Source organism: Petromyzon marinus, chromosome 47, assembly GCF_048934315.1.
Source record: "Petromyzon marinus isolate PM22_M1 ecotype Great Lakes invasive population chromosome 47, UKy_Petmar_22M1.pri1.0, whole genome shotgun sequence".
Classification (NCBI taxonomy): Eukaryota; Metazoa; Chordata; class Hyperoartia; order Petromyzontiformes; family Petromyzontidae; genus Petromyzon; species Petromyzon marinus.
This window is the reverse complement of record NC_133713.1, coordinates 10,362,018-10,382,108: the sequence shown is the minus strand read 5'-3', so window position 1 is coordinate 10,382,108 and position 20,091 is coordinate 10,362,018. Positions and strand designations below refer to the sequence as shown.

Sequence of the window (20,091 nt, the reverse complement as noted above, 5' to 3'; positions counted from 1 at the left end):
GATACGGAAGCAAAAATTGCCAATTTACGTGAGCAAGAGTGCCTGATTAAGCCAGCACCTCACCCGATTGCCTTTGCCTCCCCAGTATTGCTGTTCGCATCCTCAATGCTGTCGCTCTACACACCGCAGCAGGTACTCATGTAAGGCTGAATCGACCTAGAGGAGGCCCAGGACCGGTTCAGATATTTGTCACTGACGTTGGCGATGAGCGGGAATCAAACGCGGGCCGCTGGGTCGGTAGCGCAGCGTGCCAAACCACAGCGGCGCCGCTCCAAACACGCGCAGCAACGCGCACACTCACACTCGCAGTCGCTCACCTGCATGGCCTGTGGGCTGGTGAGGAGGCGGGCGAGGGGTGCGCAGCAGCCGGGCAGGGTGGCGGTGAGCGGGGGCCCCGCGTGCGTGAGCAGCGGCTTCAGGTAGCTGAGCGGGCGCGAGCTCGTTAAGGGAGGAACGACGGGTGAGCAAGCGATCGAGCGAGCGATCGGGCGAGCGATCGAGCAATCGAGCCTTCGATCGATTAAGCGAGCGTGCGATCGAGCGAGCGATCGAGCGATCGATTGAGCGATCAAGCCTTCGAGCGATTGAGCGATCGCGCGATCGAGCGATCGATCAAGCGGTGGCACGAGCTGGGAGACTATGAGGAGCCATGGGCCATCACTGGCGCCGTCCACCCTCACCCAGAATCACAATATTTATTTATACTGGAGGAATCTGATCAGCTGCAAAGCTCTTTTTCGCAGGTGTTCAGTGAAGCCTCGCTGAGTCTCGACACTTTTTTTTTTCATGAGGAGGGATCCTGCCGAGTTTTTGTTGCAGGAGGCGGGACGACGTTGCTGCATTCCAATCTGAGTCATGTGTATGTATGTTGAATTTCTTTGGCACCATACGTAGCTAACCGTGCTAATCAGAGGTGCAGGGAAGGGCAAAAAAACTAAACACAAAAAAGTCAGTTCGAAAGAAATGAGTTTTCAAGCGAATTTTCAGGTAATCTTTCAGCATTGCGATGTTGTTTGGCCAGTATCCGTTGCATTAGATGTTTTCATTATCATTATTATTATTATTATTTTTTAGCTATGGGAGGAAGCCGGAATACCTCAGAGGAAACCCATACAGAACAGGGAAAGGGGACACACAAACTCCAAGCAGATATTGCTCCCAAGTCGGGAATCGAACCCAGGCTCTTCTTGCTGCGGTGCTCGAGTGTCATCACCCTGCCGCCACCCTGCCTGTCGCCCTGCCGCCCCCCCTGAGAGAAAACGCACATTGCCTCCCATCCCCTCCCTCCCCCCCCCATTCACTGCCCCCTCCCCCTCCTCCAACCCACCGCCCCCCACCGTGAACGCCGTGCGGTGCAGGAGGATACTTGTGATCGACGTTGTACCACGCGCGGAAGAGCCAGGCGCTGTCCTCCTTGGTGGAGCGACCCCCGAGGCCTTGGGATGAGTCCTGCGCGATGCAGCAGGGTGGCACAGGGGACAATCGCAACGACTGGGGAGAGCGAGTGGTGGGGTGGGAGCGGTGGGGTGGGAGTGGTGGGGTGAGAGTGGTGGGGTGGGAGTGGTGGAGTGGTGGGGTGGGAGTGGTGGAGTGGGAGTGGTGGGGTGGGAGTGGTGGAGTGGGAGTGGTGGGGTGGGAGTGGTGGAGTGGGAGTGGTGGGGTGGGAGTGTTGGGGTGGGAGTGGTGGGGTGGGAGTGGTGGAGTGGGAGTGGTGGGGTGGGAGTGGTGGAGTGGGAGTGGTGGGGTGAGAGTGTTGGAGTGGGAGTGGTGGAGTGGGAGTGGTGGGGTGGGAGTGTTGGGGTGGGAGTGGTGGGGTGAGAGTGGTGGGGTGGGAGTGGTGGAGTGTGTGAGTGATGGAGTGAGAGTGGTGGAGTGGTTGAGTGATGGGGTGGGAGTGGTGGGGTGGGAGTGGTGGGATGAGAGTGGTGCGGTGGGAGTGGTGATGTGGGAGTGGTGGGCTGGGATTGGTGGGGGTGTGAGTGGTGGGGTGGGAGTGGAGGGGTGGGTGAGTGCTAGGTTGGGTGAGTGGTGGGGTGGGAATGGTGAGGTGGGAGTGATGGGGTGGGAGTGTTGGGGTGGGAGTGGTGGGGCGTGAGTGGTGGGGTGAGTCAGTGGTGGCATGTGTGAGTGTTGGGGTGGGAGTGGTGGGGTGGGAGTGGTGGGGTGGGAGTGGTGGGGCGTGAGTGGTGGGGTGTGAGTGGTGGGGTGAGTCAGTGGTGTGGTACGTGAGTGGTGGGGTGTGAGTGGTGGGGTGTGAGTGGTGGGGCGTGAGTGGTGGGGTGGGAGTGGTGGGGTGCGTGAGTGGTGGGGTGTGAGTGATGGGGTGGGAGTGGTGGGGTGTGAGTGGTGGGGTGTGAGTGGTGGGGTGTGAGTGGTGGGGTGTGAGTGGTGGGGCGTGAGTGGTGGGGTGCGAGGGGTGGGGTGTGAGTGATGGGGTGTGAGTGGTGGGGTGTGAGTGATGGGGTGTGAGTGATGGGGTGTGAGTGGTGGGGTGGGAGTGTTGGGGTGCATGAGTGGTGGGGTGTGAGTGGTGGGGCGTGAGTGGTGGGGCGTGAGTGGTGGGGTGTGAGTGGCGGGGTGTGAGTGGTGGGGCGTGAGTGGTGGGGTATGAGTGGTGGGGTGTGAGTGGTGGGGCGTGAGTGGTGGGGTATGAGTGGTGGGGTGTGAGTGGTGGGAGCGTGAGTGGTGGGGTGTGAGTGGTGGGGTGTGAGTGATGGGGCGTGAGTGGTGGGGTGTGAGTGGTGGGGTGTGAGTGATGGGGTGTAAGTGGTGAGGTGTGAGTGGTGGGGTGTAAGTGGTGGGGCGTGAGTGGTGAGGCGTGAGTGGTGGGGTGTGAGTGATGGGGTGTGAGTGGTGGGGTGTGAGTGGTGGGGTGTGAGTGGTGGGGCGTGAGTGGTGGGGCGCGAGTGGTGGGGTGCGAGTGATGAGGTCCACACTCACTCTGCGTGAAGGTTCTGTGAAGGAGTCATCGTCCGGGTCTACGCCCACACTGCAGTAAGGACACAGACAGAAACGCAAACAGAGAGACACAGACAGGGAGAGAGAGACACAGACTTTATCTCCGCTAAAATCGCAGACCGCAAGTTCCTGATGAACTGTAGAGAGAGAGAGAAAATGACTCAGAGGCGCCAGGAGGAGGTACCACAGACAAGCGGGAAGACAGCAGCCACCAGGCGGTGAGCCGGAGCTACCAACAACTGCCCAAGCTCTGCGGTCCTCTAAATATGACGGTTGTTCTCGGCCAAGGAATGAGTGTTTACATGTGGGAGGAAACCGGAGTGCCCGGAGAAAACCCCACGCGTGCGAGGGTGAAACACGCTATCCCCATGCAGAGGGAGCAGGCGGAGTCCACATTTTCCACTGGACGGGTACGGGGGCACCTCCTCGGCGTCCACGGGAAAGGAGTTCCACAACATCTGCGAGCGACAATCCACCAACCACTCGCTGCCCTGCACACGGAGCCGGATTACAGGCCATGTGCGTAGCCACTACCACGCGGCTAAAATTATCACGTCCCCTGCGAAAAACCGACGTGTGTGTGTGTGTAACGTTGAACTTCTTTCGCACTCTACGTAGCTGACCAACCGCGCTGATCGGAGGCGCGGGGCGTATGTATGTGGAGGGTTTTGCTCGCCGCTCTGCTTCGTCACAAATATCCCGTGCTCAAAATAGTTTTGGGTGCGTGCCCCGCCACCTCCCCGCCCCCGCCGCGCATGCGGGAGAGAGGGATTTGTTTTCCTTGGGCACTGTGACTGCCGCGAGCTCGCAGGTGGTGACCGTGGGCACGCCGAGGAGATTTATCTGGCTTCCGCACGAGGCTCCCCGCAGCCGTATCTCTCTCGTCCCCGGTGGAAATTTCCTGCCAACGGGCATGCGAGCCGTACCGAAAGGAACAAATGAGCAACTTCAGCCCTGGTGTATTTCGTCGTCGTCGTCATCGTTAATCGGCGTCAATCATTATGTATCCACTGCTGGACTTGCTGGTGCAACAGTAGAGGTCTTGAGTGCTGCACACGAGGTGACGTCCTCGATGGACGTCCTCTCGGGCGCGTTCTCCCTCCTTTGGCTGCCATTCCATCATCAGTCTCGACCACCGGCCACCGTCCCTCCTAGCCGTGATGCGTCCTGCCCAGTTTGCTTTCCCTAGCAGTCAATGCTTGCATACGTTCCCGAATCCGCGCGCTCCGCTTCTTGATTTTCTCTGGTCTCGTCGAGAAACATAAACTGTCATGCGAACTCTGGTCATCCTCGCAGCAGCGGCTTTTGACAAAGACGGCGGTCACCGCACCGCGCGGTGCTTTCAGAAGTGCTTCGGCGGCCGTCTGGAACGCTCTTCCTTCCGATATTTAGGAAGCCACTGGAGCTATCTACTTTTAAATCATCTAGATTGAACATTAATTTCTTTGGAACTGCTTCGTGCTTAGCTTGTTGGTTGGATACGTACGGTGCAAAGGAAGTTCAACATACATACACTTAAGGCAGTTGCTGCTGCTGCTGCTGCTGTTGCTACAGCTGATGATGATACTATCACTGGAAAGTTTTTGCATCAACTAAAAATGTACACCGTTTTCGTCGCCAATATCAAGATTAGCAATTTTGTTTTACTTCGGTTGGGCCTCCGTGCCACGATCTGGCCACTTTTAACGACCGTAACCGTGAGCGCGGTGACAAGGGTGGCGGCTCGGCGAGCCCTCCCTCACCGTATGTTGAGCCACGCGAGCATCTGAGTGGTGCCTCCCCCGAAGAACCACACGGTGAAGAAGACGATGAAGAGCGTGGTGGTGAGCATGGTCTGCTGGGCGGGCAGCGACGTGTTCCTGATGGCCAGAGCGAACGCGATGGCCCCACGCAGGCCTGAGGGTGGCACAAGGACGACAACAACAAGAGCAACGTAAACCACAACAACAAGAGCAATGTAAACAACGACAACAAGAGCAACGTAAACAACAACAACAAGAGCAATGTAAACAACGACAACAAGAGCAACGTAAACAACAACAACAAGAGCAACGTAAACAACAACAACAAGAGCAACGTAAACGACGACAACAAGAGCAACGTAAACAACAACAACGAGCAACGTAAACGACAACAACAAGAGCAACGTAAACGACAACAAGAGCAACGTAAACAACAACAACAAGAGCAACGTAAACAACAACAACAAGAGCAACGTAAACAACGACAACAAGAGCAACGTAAACAACAACAACAAGAGCAACGTAAACAACAACAACAAGAGCAACGTAAACAACAACAACAAGAGCAACGTAAACAACAACAACAAGAGCAACGTAAACAACGACAACAACAAGAGCAACGTAAACAACAACAACAAGAGCAACGTAAACAACAACAAGAGCAACGTAAACGACAACAACAAGAGCAACGTAAATGACGACAACAAGAGCAACGTAAACAACAACAAGAGCAACGTAAACAACAACAACAAGAGCAACGTAAACAACAACAACAACAAGAGCAACGTAAACGACGACAACAAGAGCAACGTAAACAACGGCGACCACGTAAACAACGGCGAGGGCGGTAACACGGAGGCGTGCGGTGCACCCCCGCGGACGTGCGTTGTTGGGGTTGCACCGCGTGTTGTTTGCACGTACATGTATGTTGCACGTATGTATTTGGAACTGCTTTTGACCCGTACGTGGCTAACCGCGCTAATCGGAGGTTCGGCATCTTGGCCTACCCCCCGCCACCACCCACCCCGCACCCCCACCCGCCCGGCTCTCCCTGCCGACGTAAAAAACTCCGGTAGGACCCTCCTGAAAAAACGAGTCCTGAGGCTCGGCGATCACTTTCCTGGGTGGACGAGCGCGACCCTCACCCGGCCCACCCTCCCCCCCGTCCCCCCGCGAACGACGGAGCACGAAGCCGAGCCCCGCAACACCTGAGAACATCATCATGTGCTGCAGATTCCAGCCGATGCGGTGGCGACGGCCGAGGTTCAGCAGGAAGGAGAGCGGGTAGATGTTGCACGCTCGGCCGATGAAGATGCCCAGCTGTAGGGGGGCAAGAGGGAAGGGGGGAGGAGGGAGGGAGGGAGGGAGGGGAGGGATCGGTGTGGTCGAGTACGAAGAGGAGAGTGCCCTGGGTCAAGGATAAAAACTTTGCGATCACATTCATGATCATCGATTTCATCAGCGCCCATTCCAGACCGGGGAGGGGTGGTCGTTGGCGGGGGGGGGGGGGGGGTGACACTGCCCAGCGCTTTTCGCCGCTTGTCGCAGAGGTTCGCGGTTAGAATCCGGCGGGCCGCCCTGGTTAATACTGCAGTTTGCGAGAACGAGATCATTAGCTCTACGCTGTCTGCTTCACTTATATTGGAAATGAGTGCCTGCGTGATGGGTTAAGCTTGCCAAAATAAAAGGAAATTACACTGTAAATGAGTCAATTGGAGTTTACATGGCAATCATCACCCCCTGCTGGCAGACAATTTTCACGGTCATCAACAGAATTGCAATTTAGACAGAATCAAACCGTCTTTGTAACGCAATCATTGCTGACCAGGCTGAGATCATCAACTCATTACACCTGACCACCTGGTTTAATGACTTTGGATGGGTGGCGGAAACGCGGATTTCAAACCCCCTAGGATGCCAGTGGCTCCGTGCCTCTGACCCCTGAGCGCCCTGGTCACCTGTGCCACGAACGCCTTCAAACTAAACCGGAAGTGGAGCATCTGACACCATGACGTTGAAGCAGGGAAGCCCCCCCCCCCCCCCCCCACCAAAGCAGGGGAACGAGGCGGTCGCCCCGATTCACCGTGCGACCCTACGGGACGGGAGGGGGGCCTCTGGCTACGCGGCAGGAAGGAAAACAAAATAAAAACAACGGAGCGGTGCTTGGCGGAGGATACGAAGGCACCGGCGATGAAGATCGGATTGAAGACGTGGTGCTGGTACGTGAACATCGCCAGTCCCATGTACGAGAAGATGAAGCTCTCCGCCAAGAAGTTGAGCAACTCGAAGAACTGCACATGCCGGGGGAGGGGAAGGAGAAACGACACGCGAGCTGGGCCCTGTGCAGCGCGGAGCCTCGCCTCCCGACCCTTGCCCCTTCACGCTCTATTGCTCGAGACTCCTCACCCACGCCCGTCGTCACGTCGCCCCCCAACGCTCCGATCCCTCCACCGGCTCCCGATGCAATCCTCACCCCCTCCATCCCCCCCCCCCACCCCCCCCCCCGGATCGATTTCAAGATCACACTCGCGGTCTTCAATACCCTTCATGGACTCGCCCTGCCCACCTCTCCCCTCTCATCTTGATGCCCCTCTCCCCCATGCCCCCCTCTCTCCTCTCCCCCAGTGTCCCCGTGCCGCACCTGCTTGGTCCTGAGCCGCGACTCTTCCGACAGGTTGTTGTAGGTGTAGTGCGCTTGCACGATGCCGCAGAACAGCACCGCCACGATCCCTGCAGTGACCGCGAGACATCACCACCACCACCGCCACCACCGCCGCCACCACCGCCGCCACCACCGCCACCACCGCCACCACCACCACCACCACCGCCACCACCACGATCACAACGGAGACGTCTTACTAATCGGGTGTGTCGTGTGGAGGTGGGTTTACGGCACATTTCGATTGAAGCAATCTTACCCAAAAAAACACCCCATTATCTATGTATGTATGTTGAACTTCTTTCGCACCGTACGTAGCCAATCGTGGTAATCGTAGGTGCGGGGGGAAGGACAATTAAACACAAGAAGCAGTTCTAAAGAAGTGAGTTTTCAATCTAGATTTAAAAGTGCACAGCTCCACAGTGTATTCCTAATAGAGGAAGTAAGAGCGTTCCAGACGGCCACAGAAGTGCTTTCGCGACCAAAATTACGGCGAGTAATATGTCGCGAAAGCTGTACACATTCAAATGATGATGATGTTGATTGGCGGTGCAGTGCGGGTCGCTCACCTGTCATCCCGCAGGCCTCGGCCAGGAGGAAGGTGCTCCACGACAGCAGGAAGAACAGCGCCGTCTCAAGCAGCACAAACTCCCGCAGCTTCGTGAACTTGGTGATGTGAGATACGCGGGGGGCGGAGGGGCGATGGGGGGGTGGGGGGGCGCGGGGCAGCGGCCGAGGTCGGAGGTCGCGCGGTTAAGGATGTTACCGCCACCGTCGTCTGACCTCCTCGAGTTGCTCACGGCCTGGTGTCACCGCCTATTAACCCTTTCCCATTTGTGTACGTCGTCGGAACGGGATCGGAAGAACTACAATTAAATGACTGAATCGGAACGTCTTCAGGTCGGAAGACATACCGAAGCTCCTTAAAGGCGATGCGGGAGGGCGTGTGGCACAGTTCGGCGCCAGCTGTCATAGAGTGTGGTCGTGTCGTTACGGTTCTTTGCGGTGAGTACAATGTTTTTAAAAACAAAGCTAACGGCTTTTGGTTAGTATTCGAAATGTATTGCTACAGAAGGATACTGCATCTAAACTGGACCCAGAAAGTGACCAACGCAGAAGCATGAAAAAGGTTCACATAGAAGAAGACAAAATGATGATGCAGGCAGTGATGAGAAGGATACTGGCACTATTTGGACACACGTGGGATGGACAACAACAGGAAAATTAAAAGTGTGTTGTTGTTGTTGTTCTGGAAAAAATGTAAGGAACGAGAAAGAGAGGAGGACCTGACAGAGGACGGCTTGACGACGACACCACAAGAGACTGGTGCCAGAAAGATGTGGTGCACTACTTGAGCACATTGGCACTACAAGACAGAGATGAAAGTGGAAACAAATGACAAAAATGTGCAGTGGACACCTACGGGGCCATCTGCCCATGGATCGTGACGCCGAGCCGCTCGCGCGTCCCGAGATTCGGCGGCGAACGGGACACCCGCCCCGCGACTTGAGACGTCTCGGAGTGGCGATAGGGGCTAGACGATAGCACCGCCCGCACCAAGACGTGCGCGCACGAGGATATGAGGGCGGTGAGCACGGCCGTGGAGGCCCCTATGGCGAAGGAGCCGCTGAAGACGCCCACGAAGTGGCCGACGGCGCTGAAGAAGGCCCTGGCGTCAAACGAGTGTGGGTTCCCCGACGCGGGGCTGTACAGCGCAATGGAGCTGTGTGGGGGGCACGGGGCGTGGGGGGTGACTGGTCATCACAGCACTTCAAGTGACACCGCCAGCTGTGAGGTTGCCCGTTGATCAACTCAATAAAAGTAACCCAAAAGATATTCTAAATAAATTTGTGGTTTCACCAGATAAGGCCGCACTCAGCTGCGTAGCAACTTTTTCAGAAGTGACCTGGCCATCACAAACGATAGCTCAATGAAGTGGGCTCACCGTCAGGTGGAAATTTATATCGGCCGGGGGTGGAAACCGGAGGACCCCAGAGAAAAATCCACACGACCACGGGGAGAACATGCAAACTCCAAATATACAGACGTCAGGGTCAGTATCGAACCCACGACCTGCATACAAGGTAAGGTAGTTCACATCTCGCCACCGTGGCGAAATGTTAACTCGGCACGGTGGTGAGTTAACGTCGAACACTAAATAATCGCGAGCGCCGGTGTGGAGAATGAATAAGCAGACGATTCACTTCCTTCCCATATCTGGCCCTCCGCGTGTCCCATCGGCCTTCTGGCCTCCCAGGAGTACACGATTCCAGCGGCATGGGTTCAACGCAAGCAAACTCTGTCCGCACCGACCTCCGTGTGCCTTGTTGGCCTCCGTATGTGGACTACGCGGGGTATCTTTGTCTTTATTGTGTCGGTGTGTGTGTATGGGGAACGGTCGTGTAGTGGTTAGCGCTACGTTGCACTATGAACCCGGGCGACCCGGGTTCGATTCCAGCTCGCGGCCAACACCAGCGACGATTATCTGAATCAGTCCTGGATTTCACTTAGGTCGGCTCAGCCTTAGATGAGTACCTGATGTGGCGTGTAAACATCGCCACCGGGAAGACAAAGGCGGCCAGACATGGTGCAGGCCACCCACCCCCTCATGTGCCGTGCCGACCTTCACAGGCGCTACTCGCTAACAGCACTTGCCCCAACAGTCTGTTAAGGCTATACGGGGGGTCTTTGTCTTTGTGTGTGTGCGTATGTGTGGAGGCTCACGACGCGAGCACGATGGCCACGGCATCGTTGAGGACGCTCTCTCCGAAGAGCAGCGCGTACAGATCCACGTCCACCCGCAGGTCCTGGAAGATCGCCAGGACGGTCACTGCCAGGGGCGTACGGCACACAGAGACAAAGATCCACCCACGTGGCCTTAACAGACTGCTGGTGGCAAGCGATGTTAGCGAGTGGCACCTTATGAAGCCCGACACGGCGTGGTGGCCGGAACGACCGCCCGGTCGCCTGTGTCTACCGAGTGGCGATGTTTACACACCGCACCGGGCACTCATTTGAGGCCGAGTCGACCTAGGGGAGGGCCCAGGACCGGTTCAGATAATCGTCACCGGTGGTGGCCGTGAGCGGGAATCGAACACGGGTCGCCGGGTTCGTAGCGCAGCGTAGCGCTAACCGCTACACCACCGCTCCCCACAGGCACGCACACACGCGGTCATCCGCACCATACTTCCAACGTTGCCGCTGTGGCGACACCACGTGGCAACACCACGTGACGACACCAGGTGGCAGCAGAGAGACACGGGGCGACACAGAGAGAGAGGCACTCCCTCCCTACCCCCAGCAGCACGCAGGAGGAAGGACTTGAGGCAGGGAGAGGGGGCCCAGGGGGTTGTGTTCGGGTCAGGGTTTGGTGGACTCGGGTCAGGTTGACAGCGAGGGTCAGGCCTTGTGTTAGGGTCATAGGGAGGGCCAGGGTTATGGTTTGAGAGAGCGAGTTAGCGCTTGCGTTAGGCGCAGGGCGAGAGGGAATGGGGTCAGGCCTCGTGCTCGGGCCGCGGGCGATGGTTGGCGGCGCCACCTGGGTCAGTGGCGGACACGATGGCGCCGAAGAAGAGGCAGTCGTTGAAGTAGAATCCGCTGCTGCGTTGCTGCCCCATGGCGACGAGGATCTGCGTGAAGCCGTAGACGATGAGCCTGGACGCGTCACACAGAGGGGCGGCATGCGGGGGTCACGTAGGGGTCACGCGGGGGTCATGTAGGGGTCATGTAAAGGTCACGTACAAATCGCTTGCTCCCAGCCAGAGGAAAACCCGGTTTAATGCGAACGTTCTGACAAAATTGTCCAAAAACATCAACGAGCTGTGATTTGGGGATGGATAGAAATTGTTGTGGTGGCATATCCTGACCACCTCATCGTCTTGTGGGGTTGGAGAGTACAAACAAATGCTCACGTGACCCACCTACCTTGCCTTTGAAATCACCGGGTCACTAGCATCGGGGCGCCACGGTGGTGAGATGTTAACTACTTTGCCTAGTATACAGGAGGTCGTGGGTTAAATCCCGACCCTGACGCCTGTATATTTGCAGTTTGCATGTTCTCCCCGTGGTCACGTGGATTTCTGTATATCACTGACCTTCAATTTGTTCAAATTCACTGCTCTGATACTTTATTCTCTTCTGCTTTCGGTCGCTGGGGTTGAAATCAATTGGAAATCGATCAAATATCTGGAAAATCACCGATAAATGTCTATTTTACCATAATGTAGAACCATAAATTAGACTGACCTTTTGTTGCTGCGTAGAATTATTTATTAGATTTACTTTCAATAAAGAAACGTCAAACTTAAAGCGAATTTGCGTACAAAAAAATATATATTTCCACGTGACCTTCTTCTGCTTGAGTGTAAAAATTGACCCGCTCATGAATATTCATGACGGGGGGGTGCGGCATGTGGAGTGACGTCACGCGCATTACACACAAACAAATTCTTGGCTCATTATAGTAGTAATATGTGATGTGCACAATGACCGTTCTTCATAGCATGTAAATAATATTGCATGGAGAGGCCATAAAGATAGTAAGAGATGGACTCGACATTTTACCCAAATGTTTTTTTAATGTTTCCTAATATCAAAAAAAAACTTTAAATCGGCATTTGAATAATTACAAGAATAGTAGCTATTGAGTAACAGTCAAACCCTCCAATAATCACAAATGCATTCCTTAAACAAACTAATTTGTATTCACAGTTATATTATAAAATAAGATGCCACGTCAACGAAAGAGCAACGTTGTTTTTTACTCTTAAACTTTTATCTAAAGAAGAAATGCCATCTCGTTGTTGTCGGTGCGTGCCACCGCCTGCGACAACGTACGGCTCAGAAGCGCTACGGTCACTCTCGTCGAATCCGGAACGAAAACCGAAAAGCGTGCAACAGAGAGGCAGGGAGAAACGCATTCTATGAATTACAGACAGAGTTGACAGAAAGAGGAACACATGGGATGAGAGAAGACGCACACGCGCACAGGCTAGTGACATCACCCCCGACTAATCAAGGAAAGAAAGCGGGGCGTGGGAAGAGACGCGTCATTGCTCGAAGGGGCGATGGACGACGTCCAACAAAAAAAAGATGGAACGGAGCGACAGCCAAGGACGGGAAATGCGTCTCAAAGAGGACATCCACCGGGGAGATGGAGCGATGAAACCAGTTCTGGGTGCAGGTGCTGGGTGCATGATCACATCGCAGGATCGCGAGAGGTGGCGCGAGCTTGGGAAGGCTTTCGTCCAGCAGTGGATTGACCATGGCTGATGATGATGCTGATGATGATGATGACGAATCTACGGACGTGTGTGGAATTTTACACGGCACTGCTTTGTGCATCGGACGGGGCCCCATCGTTTATTTGGAGCGCTCTTGCCGAAAACATCCGGTCATAACATCTGACTATTGACCATTGCGATGCCTTACTTTCAAGAGCCCTAAATTGACCTCCCGAGTAGCCTGCAGCCCGTCCGAAACGCGGCCGCCAGGGCCTTCAACCGCACCGTCTCTCACGCCGGTGCTAGCGGCCTCCCTGCGTTGACTCCCAGTTCAAACCCCCGCCGAGTTCAAGATTCTCCTACCGGTGCTCTAGGCTTGGAACGGGCTCGCTCGTCAACCACACGTCCACGAGCTGATCCGGCCACGCACTCACTCCACCGAGATTCGCTGAGATCCATCCACCCGCCGTGCTCTACCCAGCTCCGACCCTGGTCTTCCCCACCAGACTTTTGTCCGCACGACGCCCCGGCTCCGGAATTCCCTACCCTATGAGGTCAGGGACTCGCAGTCCATTGGAGACCTCTAATTCGCCGCCGAAGACCATCACTCTCTCTCTCTCTCTCTGGTTCTTTATGTCGCCTCGTTAGTCTTCCTCTCCCCGGTTACTTCTCACTTACTGTCCTCCTTTACACGCATGGCGCTCTGCGGTCCATTGCTCAAGGGCGCCGTATCCATCTAAATTATTATTTAACAAGCCTGACTCTGCTGATGAGACCCGGAAGGTTGAAACCGGTGCAGAGTTTGCGCCCTTAAACAAATGCCGCTTGATGATATCGGTCTAGAAATCCAATCGGCTGACGATGGACTCGTGGGACGCAGCAGCAGGGAGATCTGCCCATGTTTGCTTTCAGACCTAAGTGGCGGCGGCGAGCCCGACGCCGCGATCGCCTAAGCATTTCACGCACGCTCCATCACCGCGCGTCAATAATTTGAAGGGTAAAACGCGTCAAAGATCAATCCGTGCAATTTCCCGAAAGTGATGTGTGGGGGGGCTCTATTTTGATGGATTCAATCGTTATAACCTCGTCGAACATTTCAAGAGTATTCTTGGAACCGAGCGATTCCTAAAAACTGGGCGACTGGCTCCTCCTGCCAAGGGGTTTCTGCGTATTGTCGCCTTAAACGGCATTGCTGCGTGTTGTTTCACTTCACGCAAAACGGGGGCCAAGAAAATAAGAATCTGCTTCCCATAATTTACAACAGCGACGGGGACACACGCAAACAAAATAATCAAGAAATTGTGAAACGCGACCACGGGAAAACATTTTTTTTGGTCGTGGCTATTTTTGGGCGTGCTTTGTCGCCTGCTTATGCTCTGTACGTACGTACGGACTTCTTTGGCGCCGTACGTAGCCAATCGTGCTAGTCGGAGACGCTAAATCTGCTTCCAGTGTCACGGGGCAGTGGCGCAGTGGTCAGCCCCGCTGCACTACGAACCGGGCGACCTGAGTTCGATATGCGGCCACGGCTGACGTTCACCCCCTTTCTACACTTCACTAACCCGCACTGACCAGCGTGGGGAAGTAAGGTAATACAACCTCCTTGACTGACACGGCGTAGGGGAGGCCTTCATCCAGCAGTGGATTGACAAGGTGCTGTAAACTCTAATGTTTCCTACATTCAATATTATTCAACGTATGCAATATTGGTCGATACAATGTCGTTGTCGGTGGTTGTTGCATTCATGAAAATGACATGGGTGTAAATCCAGGGACTTGGTGGCTGGGTTGATGGATCGTGGAGAGATGGAGCCATGATGTGATAATGTAGGCTCGAAGTAGTCTAGAATGGGCATTAAGGTCGCTCATCCAAGCACTATCCAGGCCTAAACCCTGCTTAGCTTCGGAGATCTGGCAAGATGGGGAACAGATAGCACTCGCCACTGATGTTAGCCGTGGGCGGGAGTCGAACCGAGGTTGCCGAGTTTACGGCACGGCGTGCTTACCATTGCATCACCGGTGAAAGAGGCATTGAAATGAAAGTGAAGATGGGCGTTGCTGTTCCTGCACAGGGTGAACATGCCAATGGCCCTCAGGCCCTCTCCATCTCCTCTTTCGCTTCCCTTTTCGTGAAGGAGCCGCTACCACAGTGGCGACGTAAAAAAAAACGCCCTTGGGGGGGGTGGGGGACGGGGGGGGGATGGTAATGGGTGGCGTGGGGAGCCAACGTGGGCGAACGCACACGAGCGACGGAAAAATTATCCGAAAGTAGTAACGACGAGGCGAGCGACGCCTCGGGCCAGTTCACGTGCGGGGGCGGCACGAGCGTTTCCGTTTGGAACAAAATTTCCGGCAGCAGTGTTCATGAAAAATAAATAAAAAATCATCAAAGTCCCCCTTGCGCTGTCGGGCTGCTGGGCGGCACTCGGCATCGTGTCGAAGGCTGCGAGCCAGCGGTGGAAATTCCACGTTTCTACTACGAGGTCAAGCTCGTACATTTGTCTTATTTATTATCATTCGTAGCGTGCCTCCTACGCAACGCACACCTTGAGTTTCTACGCGGGACAAACCGCTGCTGTCATTCCCACAAAGCGGTACTTTGCTTTATCGACCTTTTGGGTAGTGTTGTTAAAATGTAAGATAACTTAGAGCAGTGAAGGAAATTTTCTACAGTATTTAACTGAGAATTATCGAAGGCAGCTGCCATGGTGGTTTAATGGGTAGCGCACTGGACTTGCGATCCAGAGATGGACGGGCCCGATTCCACCTCTTGGCGCGGCGGTTGAAACAAAAACTAAATCATGGGCCAGGTATTCTCAATTGCTACGACCGCTTCCACTGTGCCACACAGCAACGTTTTTTTTGTGTTCGTCGCAGGTGAGTCTACAGGCAAGTCACGAGTGGTGGGGTAAAGCTCGAGAATGGCGACCCCTTCCTAAATAAGGCTCCACTCGGAACAACATACCGGTTTCCTGGCCTTCAGAAGCGGTAATCATCCCTGTAGGACAGGGGGGTCGCCAACCAAAATAACAAGAGGAGACTTTTTTTGGGGGGGGGAATTCGGTAAAAAAAATATAAACCTCAATATTTCAAGCGCCGCAATGCATGTGGTGCATCGCGGGACGCTGGCGGTTCCTTCATAAATAAACATCGCGAAGCAGCCCTCAAAGAGGCGTACCGTGGGCCCGGAGCCGCGGGTTGATGACCCCCTGCTGTGGGTGGGGGGGATGATGGTTTGGGTTTGAACCCTGAAGTGAACTCTGTCTCTCTCAAGAGCGAGGGGTTTGATGGGGAACGTTCGGTCCCCTAGGTGCGTCTCCACGTCCACGGGTCTCGCTGCATGAAGGAGAGCTCGATGTTTATTCCGTATTAACACGTTAAAGATGAACTGCCTTGCTTTTACTTGCCCCGAAAACAGCGATACGGTTTTGGGATTTGAAAAAAAATGCACGTTTAAGCTGACTGCAGCACCGCGACACTTGAGTCGACCTCCTTGTGTGTGCGCCTCCGTTTAAAAAAATCCGTTCAATAACCTCTGAGACAGAGCGCCGTTCACTTCGTCGACTCAAAAACGCCACGCGACCACGTGGAGAGAGACGCGCAAAACTCCAAATGCACAACAGGCGTCAACGGTCGCGGTTGAACCCACGAGCTCCTGCATACTAGGCGGGGGTCGTTAACGTCTCTCACCACCGTGGCCAGCCTAAAGCCATCGACCGAAAATAGAAAAAAAATGCTTTCGCTTCAGTAAACTTCGAAACGTTTCTTCTGGCGGTATTGAGTCGTCTGGACGCAACTAAAGCGAGCGGGGGAGGTTCGGAAGCGCGAGCGCGCGGGGAATCGCCCCGCACCTCGGGGCCGCGCGACGATTTTTCCGCCTTGCCACCGCGGTACCCGACACGGCCGATGTATAATTGATTCCAAGCCCACCGCGTGTCACCTTTCCAAATCACCGCCCCACGCCACACAGTCTCTGGGCATCCAGCAGAACGGTCACGTCACTCGCACGGATTCGGTGAGGCGCGAGCGGTGGCACAGCGGTCCGCGGCCGCGAGGTCGGCGGCCCCGAGTCCCATCCATGGCTGACATCAGCGGCGAGCGATAGCTTGGGGGCGCCACGGTGGCGAGATGTTTACTCCCTCGCCTGGTATGCGGGAGGTAGTATGTGTGTACTGTATTTTGAACTTCTTTCGCACCATACGTAGCCAACCACGCTAATCGGAGGTGTGGGGAGGGACAACAATATGTGGTGGGTTCGATCCCGACCCTGACGCCTGCTGCTGTATATTTGGAGTTTGTGGTGTCTCTCTCTCTCATCATCATCACGGTGGCTAGGAGATGTTAACTACCTCGCCTGGTACACAGGAGGTCGTGGGTTCGATCCCGACCCTGACGCCTGCTGTTGCTGTATATTTGGAGTTTGTGTGTCTTTCTCTCCCCGTTGTCGTGTGGATTTTTCTCCGAGTCCTCCGGGTTTTTCCCTCCACATTTATAATCAACACGCACTTCGAGGATGTGGCTGCTATCAATGTTCACACAATCAGCCACTTTGTTGAGCTGGCATTCGTGGCCAGGTCGCTTGTGAAAAAGAGCTAAATCCCTCAGTCTGCCTTACCTGATAAAATTAAAAAATATATATATTAATCGTTTATATCCGAACTTTTGTGGATAAGCAATGCGAAGCAAGTGTGGGGGAGGGGAGGAGTGGTGGTGCAGCGGTTAGTGCACTCTGTTGCGAACCCGAGTTTGATTCGCGGCCACGGCTTCACTAACCTGCCATGACAGGCGTGGTGAAGTATGGTCAAACAACCACCCCCCCCCCCCGCTCCCCCCTCCCCGGCACCACGACTGACACAGTGTGAGGAAAGCCTTCATCCAGCAGTGGATTGCCAAAGGGGTTCACGTGGATTGAGCCTCAGCATAATAGCACTGGAGTAGTGCGGAGCCGAACGTTTTCTGCAACAGAGAGATCCATTTATAGATACCCCGCTGATTTATAACTTCTCGACAGCTGATTAAAGGGGGGAGAGAGAGTGTTCAACGATTTTAGGAGTGCGCTGAAATTGGTGGGACATGCGCGGAGGCTTTGAAGTAAAATATTTTCTTCTCCATCATGTCTCTCTGTCATACCAGTGGGGCGTCTCTATATGGATGTTTTTTTATCTTGTGTGTTTCGAACTGCCTGCTTTAAAAACGAAATAAAAATAACCCATTACACCCAAACAAAAGGCCAACTTTTTTATTGTTGCTGTTAAATGTATCCGTCTCTAAAAGTGGAATCCGCCAAAAAAATGGCCAAAAACCAAAGCATTTATTAAAGTGTCAATTTTTCAACGGTTAAGTCACGCACGTGTTCACAAAAAAACAAGGAATTGAACATAAAGAGCAGTTTTGTGAGCTTTGATTGCGGCTGAACGTCCAAATTCCTTGCGAGTGACGCGGCAAGGCCTGTTATTGGACAACAAAGGGCCCTCTGAGTGAGAATGGTCCAGACAAGCGGTCACTCTACCCCTGTGAGAGATGCAGGAAGGATGGGAGAGGAAGAAGGGGGGGGCGGCTGTCGTCGGGGTCAAGGGTCAGAGTCTGCAGTGGGGGGAGGAAGGGGTGGGGGTGGAGGGGGGGGGAATCTCTTAATCTCTTACCCAATGATGATGCAGGATATCGCAGTGCCCAGGAATGCATATGTCAGGATTGAACCCAGGTTTCGGAAAAAGTGCCGCTGCAAAGAGAAAGACAACCGTGATGATGATTGTTATATATCAATCATCGTCATTATTATCACTCCGCTTGTTTACCCAGAACAGCCTCACTGAGTCTCAACTCTATTATCGAAATGGTCTTGCCAATTTTTCACAGTGGGGGGGGGGGGGTAACGTTACTGGTGTGTTATCCCAATTGAGTCATTTGCAAGAACATTTTTTCAAATTTACCATATTCGAAACGATGACGGTGGTGGCACACGATGGCCTCCTCATTTCGAATGTTGCTATCGTTATCATTATTACTGCGGTCGACACTCGCAGGCGGACGATGACCAGGGCGGCCTGCCGGCTTCGAACCGCAAACCTTCACGGCAAGCGGCGAACGCGCTGCTGCCGCTGGGGCCACGAGGCTGACTCGGCAGCGGGTACAAGTTCTGCCCCCTCCAGCCCCCCCACCCACCCACGCCACACCACGAGGCTGGCTCCGAGACAACTTTATGACAAGAATAGTCAGTCAAAGTCAAACTTGCTTACTCTCTCCATTGATATAAGCTGTTGGCGCATAGCGGGCATCTATCCCAACACTATCCAGGCTCAATCCCACTTAGCTTTCGAGATCTGACAACATCGGGCAGCATTCTGAGGGGTTCAGTCAGAGGCAACCGTTTTAAACGCGCACACCCACAAAAAGCTTTTGCTTTTTGTTATTTACACTCGGATGCTGTGTTATTCATCTTCCGTTGGATGTCGAATAAAGATCGTTTCCGCATAACGTTGAATTCCTCGACTCGCGAATCCGTTTTGCCGCACAGCGGATGCCTCAGTTCACGATCGGCTCCGTCTTTTGCTTTGACCGTCCCCACTGTCCCCGGCGCTCGCTGTCCTCACACGATATCGTGGCCCATGTTTGTTCTGTCACTGAAGCCCCACTCGCTTCTGTAAACCCCTGCTGGCCTTTTCTTTGTAAGAACTGCGAGCTCATCTGCGCATCTATTTGCTGTAAGCCCCATCGATGGCTGGATGCGCCCAAGCAGATGGGACCTCCTCTTCACCGCCGCCGCCTCCGTGTTCTCTTGCCTAACACGACCAATCTTAAAAGTGAAAACGCGTCAATGCGTTGGCTGTGTCCGTCTTTGTCGGTCTCCGATCGCGGGATTCCCAATAGCGCTCATAAAAGACGACCCAATACGAGTGACATTTTAGTACGAAACTGCGTTGTTGCTGTTATTGTTGTTGCCGTTGTTATTGGGGACTCACCCTCGGGGAAACTGGCCGAATTGATCCAAGCGGCTGTCCGAAAACCTGCCCATAAAAACCCCACCGCTCACAAAAGCAAACCTCTTTGGCCAAGGCGATGACGTCACCCGCCGCACGGACTGCGCCGCTCTCTATTGCTCTCCGCGGAGCCCCCGTGTGGTACAACCTCTGTGCATGGTGGCCACCCATCCAATCGCTGCCCAGGCGCAAAACCCTGCCGAGCTCGCGAGAGACGTGTGACAATACCGGGACGGTGACACGGCTCAGCGGTAGCGCGTTCACCGCTTGTTCCAGAGCTTTCGCGATTTGAACCCCGGTTAATACCGCGGTTGTGTAATTAACCGTGGCATAAATCTTGCACCGCCTGCTTCGCAGTGGATGTTAAAGATCCCCCTGACGTCATTGGGCAATAGCGGGCAATTGTCTGCCGGCGTGACGGTCCAAATTCATCAAATATTAAAAATGTACACCGCAAATTACTTAGTTGCATTTACACACGGCAATTATCGGCCGCGACTGTTAACCTAGTACAGATAACGTTGCGCTACCGC

General features: G+C 54.4%; 1 protein-coding gene across 2 annotated transcripts in view; it reads right to left on the bottom strand.

Moving 5' to 3' along the window:
• Positions 1 to 20,091, bottom strand: part of LOC116952633 (sodium/hydrogen exchanger 9-like) — a 52,975-nt gene that overhangs the window by 5,028 nt on the left and 27,856 nt on the right. The window contains exons 4-15 of one of the 2 annotated variants that reach the window (XM_076074391.1): positions 18,224 to 18,300; positions 10,898 to 11,013; positions 10,084 to 10,189; positions 8,936 to 9,082; positions 7,929 to 8,029; positions 7,342 to 7,430; positions 6,878 to 6,991; positions 5,909 to 6,020; positions 4,701 to 4,854; positions 2,941 to 2,989; positions 1,367 to 1,491; positions 318 to 423 (exon numbers count right to left, since the gene is read on the bottom strand). In XM_076074391.1, coding sequence (XP_075930506.1) covers positions 318 to 423; positions 1,367 to 1,491; positions 2,941 to 2,989; positions 4,701 to 4,854; positions 5,909 to 6,020; positions 6,878 to 6,991; positions 7,342 to 7,430; positions 7,929 to 8,029; positions 8,936 to 9,082; positions 10,084 to 10,189; positions 10,898 to 11,013; positions 18,224 to 18,300 — 1,296 coding nt within the window. The remainder of the gene's footprint in view (positions 1 to 317; positions 424 to 1,366; positions 1,492 to 2,940; positions 2,990 to 4,700; positions 4,855 to 5,908; positions 6,021 to 6,877; positions 6,992 to 7,341; positions 7,431 to 7,928; positions 8,030 to 8,935; positions 9,083 to 10,083; positions 10,190 to 10,897; positions 11,014 to 18,223; positions 18,301 to 20,091) is intronic. The other variant, XM_076074392.1, reaches the window with a different exon arrangement.